This window comes from Dermochelys coriacea, chromosome 10, assembly GCF_009764565.3.
Source record: "Dermochelys coriacea isolate rDerCor1 chromosome 10, rDerCor1.pri.v4, whole genome shotgun sequence".
Lineage (NCBI taxonomy): Eukaryota > Metazoa > Chordata > Testudines > Dermochelyidae > Dermochelys > Dermochelys coriacea.
Genome location: NC_050077.1, coordinates 62899540 through 62913274, shown reverse-complemented (window position 1 = coordinate 62913274; position 13735 = coordinate 62899540). Strand labels below are relative to the sequence as shown.

General features: G+C 39.5%; 1 protein-coding gene across 2 annotated transcripts in view; it reads right to left on the bottom strand.

Moving 5' to 3' along the window:
* MYO5C (myosin VC) overlaps positions 1 to 13735 on the bottom strand; it is a 63382-nt gene that overhangs the window by 25790 nt on the left and 23857 nt on the right. For both annotated transcript variants that reach the window (XM_043494675.1, XM_038419909.2), the window contains exons 15-26: positions 12890 to 13024; positions 11868 to 11965; positions 10160 to 10246; positions 9966 to 10077; positions 8197 to 8408; positions 6767 to 6932; positions 6241 to 6387; positions 5177 to 5341; positions 4859 to 4952; positions 4208 to 4271; positions 2020 to 2200; positions 1062 to 1155 (exon numbers count right to left, since the gene is read on the bottom strand). In XM_043494675.1, coding sequence (XP_043350610.1) covers positions 1062 to 1155; positions 2020 to 2200; positions 4208 to 4271; positions 4859 to 4952; positions 5177 to 5341; positions 6241 to 6387; positions 6767 to 6932; positions 8197 to 8408; positions 9966 to 10077; positions 10160 to 10246; positions 11868 to 11965; positions 12890 to 13024 — 1555 coding nt within the window. The remainder of the gene's footprint in view (positions 1 to 1061; positions 1156 to 2019; positions 2201 to 4207; positions 4272 to 4858; positions 4953 to 5176; positions 5342 to 6240; positions 6388 to 6766; positions 6933 to 8196; positions 8409 to 9965; positions 10078 to 10159; positions 10247 to 11867; positions 11966 to 12889; positions 13025 to 13735) is intronic.

The following is a 13735-nucleotide window of genomic DNA, read 5'->3' as shown; positions in this document are numbered from 1 at the left end:
AATCCAGAGACTTTGTTCTATCTCTTTATGGATATCTAGGAAGGTACAAGTGCCAAGGATGCTGTCTATCATTTGCACTTGATATGAAAGTTATGTCCTTTCCTTCTGAATTTGGATCTTGCTGGAGTTATCTACACCTTAGCTATTTAATGCTTTGATTAACGCAAGATGATTTACACAGGAGCTACACCGTCAAGATATTAGGTACTGCAGCGAGTGCAGAAAATGGCAGCACTCTTGTTAAGCAACATTTCTCACAGTCTCCAGTTCAGCATTTCTCACAGACTCTGGTGAAGCACATGCCAAACTTTAAGAATGCAAGCAATCCCTTTGATTACTCATGGGCTTTAGGCATGTTCCTTGCTGAATGAGTGCTAGAGAGCATATTGTATCCATGCTCTGTGAGTTGTACTAGCTACTTATTCATTTCTGAGTTAAATTCAAGGTATTACTTTTGATCTGTAAATGGGTTGAGTGCTGGCTGGCTGAGAGACCAACTCCTCTGTCATGTGATCCCAATGCAAGGGCAATCATCTGAGACATCTGAATTAATAACACTGTTGTTTAAATGAGAGAGGACTGAGTGTTCTTGGTGAGGAGTCCCTGGTGTTGGTATTCATTCAGCACGCAGCAATACTCACCTGTTTTCCCTCAGGCTTTTTCTGGTGGAAGATAATGTGGCTGATGGGATGGATTTCATTCTGGGTTTGGGCAAGGGGGTTTAGTTGGTTTGTTTTTTTAATGTCTATCTGAGAAGTTTTGACCTCTGAGTGTTTTTGCCTTTTGTAATATATCTAGAAAAAACGACACAACTAAACATATAACCGTGGTTTGAGCATTGGCCTGCTAAACCCAGGGTTGTGAGTTCAATCCTTGAGGGGGCCATTTAGGGATCTGGGGCAAAAATTGGGGATTGGTCCTGCTTTGAGCAGGGGGTTGGACTTGATGACCTCCTGAGGTCCCTTCCAACCCTGATATTCTGTGATTCTATACAAGTTTAATCAATTACAACAGAATCGTAAATGTCTGTAAATGCTCTGAATTACATAGTTGTCAATTACCTCTCATTTCTCGCTTCTGGGATCGGACCTGCTTTTCCACATCCATTTTCTGTGTCTGAAGCAGTTCAATTTCCTTTTGCAATTCAGGTATCATCTGAATTGGACAATTTTTTCAGAATGAGATGGAGTCCAATGAGATAAAAATGAATGACTAAGATGGGCCAAATATTGACTAAGTTGTAAACAGTATTATAATTAACAACGGTTTGATCAACATGCCCCAAGATTTAAAATGTGTTCTGTTTAAATCAGTCTAGTAAGATGTCTCAAATATTCTCCTATATGAGAGAACCTAATAGTAAGATTCTGACACAGCATATATAGTTTATGCTACAATATTTGACTCAAAGGAAGAATATTTTGCTGTTTTTAAACACACACAAACAGGTTCTGTTTACAAAAGGGAATAAATAATATTTAGGAAATGTCCTCCTACTGAATTAGTACCTTCTTCCAAAAGTTGATTCACATATTTTAATGGACAAATGTTTAAGGCCCAATTCAGTCCTCCAATATTTTTGCACAGTTCTCATTGGCTACATTTTAAGTTGTGCTTATTCTGAGGGCAGAATTAGGTTACAAATATTCCTTTCATCAGGACAATAGATACAGGGTTTTTTTGGTTTTGTTTTTAGTTGGCAGTAGGTTTGTGAGAAGTATAATTTTCAGATTTTACACTCAAATAAATGTACTAACCAGCTGTCATTTATGAAAATGAGAGTAATTTTGTGTCTGTCTGGTTTTTCCATGTGTATTGAAGCCAACGGTAAATATACACTATTGCCTCAACCAGATTTTTCTAACCACAGCTTGCTTTAAAATGTACTGTACTCAAACAAAAAAACAGAAAAGATGGACTATCAATAAAGCACTGAAATTCTCTATTTGCAGTATATAGGGAAAAAACTAAAATAAACTAGACCATCCTGGTTTTGTTTACTTAAACTACTCCTCCTACCTTTGCCTGTTTTTTAAGTTGTCCTACTTCCAGTTTTAAGCCATCCTGAATGATATGTTCTTCCTGAATTTGATCTTGCAGCTTAATTTTCTCTTCTTTGAGAGTCTTAATTTCTCCCTTTAATGACTCAATCTCTTTTTCATAGTCTTGCTTCTCATTTTGGAACTTTTTCTCACGTATTCTGCAAGGAATCAGAAAGAAAGCACTTTTTAAAAACCCATCTCCAGGTGAAAAAGTGTTTTATTCTGTCTTTTCATTTGATTTTCAGTTTTGGAGACCGAAGGCTATGGGTACGTCTACACTTGAAACTATTGGAATATTCTGCTGCCCATGTCACTGAAGCTTCAATTCCATTTTTAGGGCGCTAGCTCATTCAAAGCTAGCACGCATATGTCTATGCGAGTCAAAAATTACACCTCCAGTTCATATATAAATATATCCATTGAAACAGGACCAGCTGGAATGACAGACAAGGTGCACCCTTCAACTGAAAAAAGCATAAAATGTATAAGGAGTAAAAAATACTAGGTGGGACTGAAAACAGAGGGGAAATACTGTCAACTATTAATATCACTTACTGACTTAATAGCCAGGAATGGAAAAAACCAAACCTTTTAATTTACAGAAAGTTAAAGGTATCTAAGAATAATGAGACATATTCTCCCTTGTATGTGTCACAAAAGACAGTTGGTGCAATCCTCCACCACAACTTGGGCATGAGAAAATGAGGGATGGGTGGGGCAGGTAAATGAGATGGGTGAGATTTCCAAAAGTGCGCAGTGTCAGCCTAACTTTGCTCTGAATGACTTCAGTGGGAGCGGAGTTAGGCCAATGCTGAGCATTTCTGAAAATCCCAGCCTAGCTTCTCAGAATCATCTGCAACATTGATGAGAGGATGACAGGAATGTGCCTAGGCCTCCCTACATCCACCTGCCTATGGGGACTGAGGTAGAGGGCTCAGAGGTGGAACAACCCCTATGTCTAAGGGAAAGTCTACACTGCAAAAAGCAGTGAGTTTCAGAGCCCAGGTCAACTGACTTGGGCTTATGTTATGGAACTAAAAATAGCAGTGTAGACATTCCCACTTGGGCTGAAGCACGGGCCCTGAAACCTTGTGACAGAGGAGGATCTCACTGCTGCAGGCTTTTTTTCCTGTGTAGACGTACCCCCAGCCAGTAATACAGCGCAAGTGTCCTCGCCTTTCCTGCTAGCTCCCTGTGAGACCCAGCTGGTGGAGACAGTCTTCACTCAGACCTTGTCTACACTACATGGGAAATTCGATCTAAGCTACGCAATTTGAGTTACTTGAATAGAGTAACTCAAATCGACGTAGCTTAGATCTACTTACCGCGGGGTCTGCACTATGCAATGTTGATGGGAGACTCTCTCACCTGAGAAGGACACAGGGTTTCCAACTTTTGGAGGTTGAGTAACCACATTTCCCTGTATTTTAAGGGATGTCTCTTATTTAGTGCCTAATGTTCTACAAATCATATACATTTAAGGAGCTACTGTGAAGCATCTTATCAGATAAAAGGTACGTTTTCAAGCAACAATCATACAAAGGGTCATAACATGTGGACAAACTATGTGGTTTTGTGACACAAATGGAAACACTTTGGGTAGTGAGGGTCCGTGCCTTACAACTAAGCTTTGCCCTGTATTTTCAAGCAAATGCCCTTTATTCTTTGAAATGTTGGTGGTCAGAGAGAGAGAGAAACAGTAACTGGAAGAGCTGGCTGTGGGCATGACATTGTCCGATTTCCCTAAGTCAACCCCCTTTTCTGTCTTTTTTCCTCTAAGTCACAGAAAATCTGCTTGGTGTCACCATTAGCCTATTCCCAGACACTGTGGATTGCAGTGCATTTCCAAAGGCACCATTATGATCAGAATCTCCTCTCAGGTCTCAAAAATATGCCTGAGAACTAAAACAAAAAATTGTAAAAGAAAATTGATCAAAGGAAACCATACAATTTCCCAGGCACATGACTGATGTCTTTAACCTTCCCTCTGTTGACATGTTTTAGTTTCCTATTCGAATATATAACCCAATAGCCATGGAGAATGGAACGATTTTTGTATTTATGTATGCATAATACATTTTCAGAAAGAGGAAAAAAAGGCAGAGAGAGAGAGAGAGAGAGTAAGAAAAATGTAGTTTTAAAACAACTAAACTTAAATTCCATACATTCTTTGTCTTTCTTCTTGTTGTACATTGGTAAACAATTGTTTTGTGAGGTCATCCATTTTGTCTGTGGGGAAAAAATTATATTTGAAGGCTCTTCATATAACAGTGAACATTTAGAGTAAATTAAAAATTAAGAGCATGAACATGAGTTTTTGTTTTAATAAGCAATTCTTTGGATAGTTTAGTTTAGAATTAACATATCACATGTAACCACATTAATCCTGAGATGCAGAACCACAGCATAAGCAAGTTCTGACAAATCAACATGCTATGAGTTCTAAAATGTAATTACAGATTTTGATTCCAGTGCTAACCTTTCAAGAGAACTTGGATTTTTAAGAGCAATATATTAAAAGAATCAAGCAAAGAGAAGAGTTTTGAAGGGAATTCTATGAGCTCCCTCAGAGACAAGAGGCAAGGGAGAGAGGAAAGCTTCTGTTCCTACATAGACAGACTCTAGAATAAAGAGCCTGGGCACTACATGCCCTAAATAGAGCATTTCAGAGATGAGTAACTAAAGGCCAGATGTCCAGCTACAGTAAACAGACTTCAACAGAGCTATGCCTATTTACACCCACTGAGGAGCTGGCTCTATCACTTTTCTCCACTGCAGCTTTGTAAAGCTGCCCTACATCTGCTTTCTTATTGTACCTTTCATTTCCTCGGTTTCCTCTTGGAGCTTCTGTTCTAAGAATGTTTTTTGTTCTTGCAGTTCTGCATTCTGTTTCTCAAGTTTTGAGAGTTTCTGCAAACATAAGAAGTTAATAAAAGACAAATTAAAAACGAACAAAAAATATCTTTCCTTTAAACTGTAAGCCCTGGGTTTCAATTAAACTGCAGACTTTGTTAGAAGTTGCAGATGCTTAGCAACCCTCAGGATCAGGCACTACATAAACCCATTGTCACAGTAACTAAAAGATTAATAAATTATCTTATATTGTGAACACCACCAGGAACAGGAAGATTAACCTGTTCAGCGTCCTCCTTATATTTCTTTCCTTTTTCCTCAGAGGTTCTCTTTTGTGTTGCTAATTTTTCAAGCTCTAATTCAAGTTTCTGGATTGAATCTAGGTCATTCGCATGAGTCGAAGCCAGGTGAGTCAGCCTCTCCAGTAAGCCATGATTTTCTTTGTTCTAAAATGAGTAAACATAAGTTAAAATGAAACCAAATTAAAGTTTTGTTCCATTCTATTTAGTAACTTATATTAGTATAATACACACATTTCCCCTCCCAAAACACTTGCAACAGGTTCTGCTCTATTCCTCCATCAGTTACCAAAGCCCAACTTTTGTGTCTTCATTGGAAATCTCTAATAATTTAATATTTGTTCTCTCATTTTTTAAAAACTAGATTCGGACACTGTATTAGTAAAGAATGACCTCCAGGAACAGAATCAAGTAATACTTGGACAACAAAAACAATTTATTACCTAACCTTGCCTCAGTTATGAGAAAATAGCTAATCTACTGCCTGACCCCTCCCCTTGCTCATTCATGTTCACGACAACCAGGGAAATTCTGTCTGAAAATGGGGTTAAAGCCATATTATAAAACCAGTTTGGCTAATATGGCTCTCAAAAAATTGTCCCTGAAAGAAAACCGGGCTAGAACCCACAAAACAGCAAATGCATCTAAACAGAATTGCAGCTAATATGGTTCTGATCCCAGTGTGGACAGGATCAAAGAGAAGTGACTGAACAATTGCAGCACACATAGGAACTGCCACACCGGATCTAACCACTGGTCTTCTAGTCCAGAATCCCATCGTTAAGAGGGGTCAGTACCAAATGCTTCAAAAAGTACAAGGAAGCCCCGTAATGAACAAATATAGAATAGTGTGCCTGCATAGGAAGACAATTTGAGTTTGTTTTATGCCCTTATCAGGGTCCATATCCCTTATGCAAATTTTTTGTGTCTAATGAACTGCAGATATTATTAGCATAAATGTCTAATTCACATGTGACTGACTCACAATAAAACAAATGCATTGAAAGAAAATTAATACAGAACATGAATGGATTCTTGTCATCTACCTGGTCTTCTAGTTTCTTCTGCAGTCGCTGAACTCTGTACGAAAGCTGGATATTCAACACAAATCGCCGAATATTCTGAAATCTGCGTCTTGCAAGCCAAGCACGGGCATGTTTCTGAAGGATTACAGCCTTGTGTTCCTTGAGCATCTTTAAAACAAGAGAGCAACAAACTCCTACAATTATCTGGTGGATCAACCAACATCTGATTAGATGTTCTATGATTCTATCTACAGGGATAAACAACAGTGTTAGGATTTTAACATTTAAAATAGAAACATATTCAAATAGCACATCCAAACCATTGGAATAATCAAAGAACACCACCTCCAACATTTTAAAAATTGTAAAGTGAATGTGCAATAGATCCTGCTTGAAATTATGAGGTAATAAACTAGAATATTTCATCCACATGCTGAAGTATTCAAGAGTACCTCATTTCAGAGATACAGCATTAAGCATCAATAGAATTTGCCTCCGTCATTTTCCCAAACACTGGGATCTTGGTCAAATTCTTAAATGGCTGTACCTTTTGGAATTTCTTCCTTGCTAGAAATCCTCGCACATAAGCTTGGATTGTTATAGCAGCCACACTGATGAGCTGGCAAAGTTTACGGACAATATATCCCCGACAGTACTTCTGAATAACTATAGCAGCCCATGCTTGCTTTAGAGCTGTAGCAGTGATAGCTTGCCTTAATTAAAAAGAAAATAAAGTTATTTTTAATTGATATTAGACTCCTTGTGCTCATCCTCTCAAGTCCCAAAGGTTGGACCCAAAAGAAATAATAGGATACGGGTAGGATGACTATCATTATGTGGAACCAATACTTTTAACTAAATTACATACCTATAGTCCCAGTTTCATGAGTTAACATTTGTAATGCAAGTAATTTAAAATGCTAAAAGTGAGGTCACAGCAGATGGAGATGAAATTGGGTCTAAAATTACAGGTGTTCCCTACTCTAGGGTAGATTCACATTAAGTAGCATTTTAATTTGGACTATTCCTTTTTGAAAACAAATCTAATATACAGAGCCAAATTGTGACTCAAGTGCCAAGTGGGCACAGAGCCCTGTTGCCTGGTCAGGCTCAGCCCACAAGTGCAGAGCGCTAATCAAATCCTGGGGGGAGGGGAGGGCAGGGAAGCCCCTCTGAGGAGCATCTGTGGTGTTTCTAGTACTCCAGTTTCCTTCACAGCCACATACAGAATTGGGTTCAGTGGGGAGTGACATCTCGGGCGGCTGTATTCCTCCCGCTATCCTGTTAAGGAGCTGGTCCCCCTCACCGTGTGCAGCTGGGGAAAAAAAAAAAATCAGTAAGGGAGACTGTGAAGGGGTCAGGCTGCTGCACTGGTGCTGGATGACTGCTCTTAAATGCAGTGGGTAACCATGGAACAGAGCCCATTGCCCTGAAGACACCTTCCTCCCTGACCAATCTCAGCAGAGGTTGCAGAAGAACAGCCCAGATCTTTCCAACCCCACACAGTTGTCTTTGACACCTCCCATTTCCAGCCATAGCTCTCCCTGACAGCATGTTCTGTGTGGGTTTTTTGCAGCCCCAGGGTTTCAAAACCTTTCATGGTTCCTGCACACAGGAGGGTGTGGGGCATCAAGGGAACAGGAAGCCTGACCGTTCTAGGTTTCTGAAGTGGATCAGTTACTTTGGACCCACTAGTAAGCCACTCAGCATCAGTCAGGGAGCTTCCTTATGTGCTATTTAGGGGTACCTAGACCTTCAGAGACATGACCACAGCATCTGAAATTTGACAGAGTACTTCCTGAATATCTATAAAACAACTCAGGCATTTTCAGTTCCATAAATACATTGAACAGCCAAGTGGTAACTTGGATTACAATTTTAAACTCTCCCCCATATTTACACTTGCATGTAAATGCCAGGCATGAGTCTGAGCTCTTTACACGTGCCCTCATAGCAAACTGATTTATTATGAAATACCGTACAGTCCGCTGTCCACGGAAGTACTGCTGTATTATAACAGCTGCTTGTTTTATACGGAGAAATTTCTTCCGTTGATGCCAGCTTCGAATGTTCTTTTGGATCACGATGCACGCTTTTCTCAGTTTATCTGACCGCAGTTTTTCTAAATAAGCAACCTGCCCTGCTCTAAAGAAAATTTTTGTTCTCCCAAACTGATACTGGTTAGGATCCTGCAAAAGAAAACGATAGGTTTATTTATAATCTGCAATCTTCTTTTCCTTTTTGGGGGGCAGTGGGACAGGCATTAATAACTGTAGCCTAGCTATGCCAAAACGTCAGAAACACAGTTAATGACAACCAGCCTCCCTACAGATTTGGGGAAATATTTGAGCTCTGTGCTCACTCCATAATTTTTCTGCTTCAAGAATTAGGGATCTAAATGCTAAAAGAGACTGAGGAATTTGCATAAGGTCAGTTTTATATAATTTATAGTCACACAGCACTTTTCATACAATTACATCTCAAAGCACTTTACAAACTATGGCCAAAATTCTCCTCCCAGTTACACCATTAACTGACTCTGGGTGTAACTGAAGGCAGCTTCTGGCCCTGTGTATTTATACTTCAGCTGAAGTTCAGTCACCTCTAAGCTGAAGGACTACAAGTAACTGGTGTAATGTGAATACACATCACACAGGAATGATGGAAGAGAGGGAAGAAAATATTTTCAGTGAGGGATAGCCTTGATGCAAAACGTGACATGGGATCCTTAATGTTTAGAGCAAGTAGGCTTCTTTTGGAAGTCTTAAGAAGACACATACAGTAAACCGCAAGGAACTCAATTATCTACTTCAAGAGGATGGAAGGCTGAGATGAACTTGCTAGGATTAAAGCTTTGGCTTCAGAGAGTTTGACTGCAAGATAACACATTATTAGAACAGCACTGCCCTTTACTGTATTCCACTTAGCATGCATGTGGCACTTTCTTTTCATTGACCCAAAATGCTTTACAAAGCTAGGTAAAGTATCATTATACCCCTTCTACAGATGAGGAATCAGAGGTGCAGAGAGGTTAAGTAATTTGCTCACTCTGAATCAGTGGCTGGTGAAAAAGAACAAAGGCCCTGTGCTCAACCCACTACACCACAGCTGATTAAATGACCTACCTAATAATAAAATAAATAATATTTAAATCATCATTCATATTTAAAGAGTACATATTTTTGTGAATTGGATCCTTTGTATTTATAATTAAAGCTGCGAGTTTGCCACAGAGTTCACGGATGCCATGACTTTCTGGGACCTCCGTGACTTCTGCAGCTGCAGGTGTGGCTGACCCCAGGGGCACATAAGCAGCTGGCCCCAGCCGCAGCAGCTGCTTCTGGGGTGGCCCTGGGGCCAACTGCTCAGGCAGCCCTAGGCAGCTGGCCCCAGGGCCACTCAAGCAGTGCCCAGGGCGGCTGGCCCGGGAGAGTGGCCCCGGAGGCTGTCGGAGCAGTGTTCCCCAGGGTCCTCGGAGCAGCGGCTGGCCAGGGGAAGTCTTCCCCTGCCACCAGGGCAGGGGCCAGCCGTTGGCCCCCAGGTTCTCACCAAAGCAGCGGCGCCCTAGGGCCGCAGGAGCAGCTAAGGTTTAGTCAGGGGTATTTTTAGTATAAGTCATGGACAGGTCATGGGTCATGAATTTTTGTTTACTGCCCGTGACCTGTCCATGACTTTTACTAAAAATACCCATGACTAAATCGTAGCCTTATTTATAACGGATGACAGCACAGAGCAGAAATGCTAACCTGGATTAGACTCTGCAAAACAGTCTTGCAAATCTTTTTCTTGTCACTTAAAGATAGTTCATGCTGCGTCATGAGAATGCTGTACCGGCTGAAAAATTCCATGTAGGTCCACCTATAAAACGAAAAATTGGTGAATGTAAATTATTTCAGCAGATCTAAATATATGTATTCAAGAAAAAGGAATAGTCACGTACCTGGATGGATAGCTCTGTGAGCTAATTCGAATAGTTTCCAAAACACCACATGCTCGCAGTTGTTGCACCACCCTTTTTGAGTCAAACCTAAGGGAACAGAACTTGTACATTATTTTCTTCCAGTTTTTATATGCCATGTTTATAACCATTATACTTCTTGCAAAGATTAGTACCTGTATGCTTAATTGGAGAGATCACAGTTTAGTATAGAGGTTCTTTACCAGCAAAACAAAATTGAAGGTGTTAAATATTTCTGAATTATATAATAATGTCCCACACACACACACCCACACCCACTCTCTCTCTCTCACACACATATATAAACAAACACACATACACACACCTCTACCTTTTATATTAAGGGCCTAGTCCTGCAAACTCTACTGAGTATAGAATTTAGTACCCACTGATCAAGTGTTTGCAAGATCTGGCCATACAACAATGTATTTCATTTCTAGGATTTCTGGTATCAGAATTTATTCATAAAAATGGTATTTAGTAGAATGAATACTACTTTGATAATATTTAGATCAAATGAAGAAATATAAACCATTTTGTATTTCTATTCATGCCTGAAGCACTCAGGGTCCCAAGGGAGTTTTCAGGATCTCTTATGTCTGACCCAAATTCTTTATATAGAAAAAAACATGGAAATTGAACTTCAGGGCTTCCTCCCAAAAGACAAATGAGCGATACATTTATTTTTCTCTTACATAGGCTTTGTTCCCTTCAGTGCTAAATTGGAAAATGTATATCATCAAATGGCACAGAATCAGACAGTATTCTCAATATATAACATACATACTGGTAAATTCTCACTAGCAACTTTTTATTAAAGTGTGTTATATTGTCAAAGCCTATTTAAGCACTCTTTAGAATGCCAGTTCCTGAACAACAGATCTTTGTGGCTGTGTAATATGGTACCACGAAGGCAGACTTAGAGTGCGTATCTCCCTTGTCAATGCATGTATCTGTCAGCACTATTAACAGACACCACACCTCTGAGCCAAGAGATTTTCCTGTATCTCTGCACGTGAAACTCATTAATGGTTGCATGCTTGTCATGATTAAAGTCGACTCCAATTTAAAAGCTATTGGTAGCAGTGCTGGCTATCAGAATTCTGAAACATTTGACATACACATAACATTAAGAATGCTTTTCTTATTCACAACTATTTCAGAGCGTGTTGTAAGTATTTTAGGAAGAAGGCAAACATTTTGGATGTGATTGACACTGCACATAGAAACATTCAAAGAAAAGAGCTAACACCTTTATAAATATTTTTGTTAAAAGGGTAGGTAGTATGAAGTAGCGACTTTTCCTCCCAGAAACCCAACTATACTAATCCACATCATAGAAGATCAAACACACTCATACAAACTATCTACCCACTTAAAACTAAAATGGTCAGCATTCCCTCCAAAAATGTTATTGCAAATAAACAAAAAAAATAAATCATGGCTTGAAACCTTTTAACTCAACAGAAAATTTTCTAGTGTCTTAATAACTATGATCAGGTGAATCGTGTAGAATTAATTGTTTATATAAAAATATTAAATTGTTTTATTTTAGTAATCTTTACAGAAATAAAATACATTCTGTATGTAAACTTCAGCTAATAACACTTTACTGATACTTGGCTAATCTGAAAAATAAGAACATATATTCAGTCTTAACATAGTATTTCAACAGCACTAGTGTACTCACTCAAATGGTAACTTCTCATCATTTGGCTTTATGCATCGTACATAGTGAGGAGTGGTTGCATTAAGTGTTTCCATAAGTAAATACAAAGAACTGCGGAACTAGAAAATATTAAGGTAACAATTTAGCTAATTTAACATTCCTATCAAAGTAATACATCTTTGACTTTTGATTCCGAGTTAGCCTCTAGCTGGAAACTGTGACAAAAATATAGACAGCAGTCCTCTCAGAGTTCTGATAATTAAAATGTTGGCACTATTTACCGTGAACGTTTTCACACACAAATACACAAACACACCCACTTGCACACAAAACTGGGATACTAGTAGCTGGGGCTATCCCTTGCTGTACAGCACACTAGACATCCTAGAATAATGTTTCTAAATACCATAGTACCAGATACGCACTTATGAATAAATCTGGATCTCATGCCCCCAAGTACAAATACCTGAATGCTGCACTTCACCAATATTTTCTACTTCATAGAATCATAGACCCATATGGTTAGAAGGGACTGTAAGGGTCATCTAGTCTAGCCCCCTGCCAAGATGCAGGATTTGTTGTGTCTAAAAAGTGCTGTTTTAGGAGGAATATTGAAGAATCATGGCCACCCCCTCTTGGCTGATGTTGGGAACTGAACTGGAAACCTCTAGGGCAGGGGTTCTCAAACTTGATTGCACCGCGACCCCCTTCCAACAACAAAAATTACTACAAGACCGCAGGAGGAGGGAATGAAGCCTGAGCACCGCCGCTCTGGGTGGGTGGGGCCAAAGCCAAAGGGCTTGAAGCCCCAGGCGGGATGAGGGTGGGGCTGTAACCTGAGCCCTGCTGCCCTGGGGCGTCAGCTTTGGCCCCGGGCGGTGGGGCTTGGGACTTTGGCCTGAGATCCCAGAAAGTCTAAGCCAGCCCCGACGACTCCATTAAAATGGGATCGTGACCCACTTTGGGGGCTCGACCCATGGTTTGAGAACTGCTGCTCTAGAGTTAAAAACATGAGTCTTTAGAGCTTGAGCTAAACTCTATACCTTATTGCCAACCGTCGTCCGGAACTGTTTCTTAGGTGGCTTGACCGCTGTTTTTGCAGATTTGACTGTTATAGTTGACCGGAAGGGTGAAATGGGCACTTGATGGTCTTGAAAAAAGTTTGCACACAGATGAAACTAAAAGCGTAAAAGAAAGGATCACAGTTAATACTGAGAGTAATTGTAATAATACTTTAATATAAGAATTCTAATAATGGATGTACAGGACAGAACAGACATTGTTAGTCTCAGATTGGGCCAAATCTTGTAGCTTTTGAGACTGGATCCTTTGATTTAACTAGCAATTGCTGCTGGACTTCATTTCACTGAAAGACCTGAAGCCTGCAATTAGACCTGCACGGAGCCTCACTGATGTCAGTGGAATTGTTTGGGGGGTACAGGGATACACCTGCGTGGACATGATTACATGACTCGGTTAAATTCAGACTATTCATGTTATTTTAAAAAGGTTATTTAAACCTAAAAATTTGTTTTTCTTTGTCATCTTAAGTTAGATTCTTAACAATAGGGCTGCATAGTCAAGAGAAATAGGCCAAAAAGTGATAAAGCGCTCTCTTGTTTTCACCTTACATCTGCTTGAAAGTCAATGCAATTCTTTCTATGCCTTTCCATTATTTTTTGTCTCCTTTTAAAAATAATCAGTGCTAACAGACATGATAAGCTATGTAACAGATAAGTTTGCATACACCTCAAGAAAAAAAGCAGTTTTAATAAAGAGATTTCAGTTTCAAGCTTCAAAAAGTTATTTCTGAAGAACATTATAAAAATACTTAAAATATTAACTTGCAGGGTAACTATACAAAAAATAAAAGTCTAAACAGTGTTCTT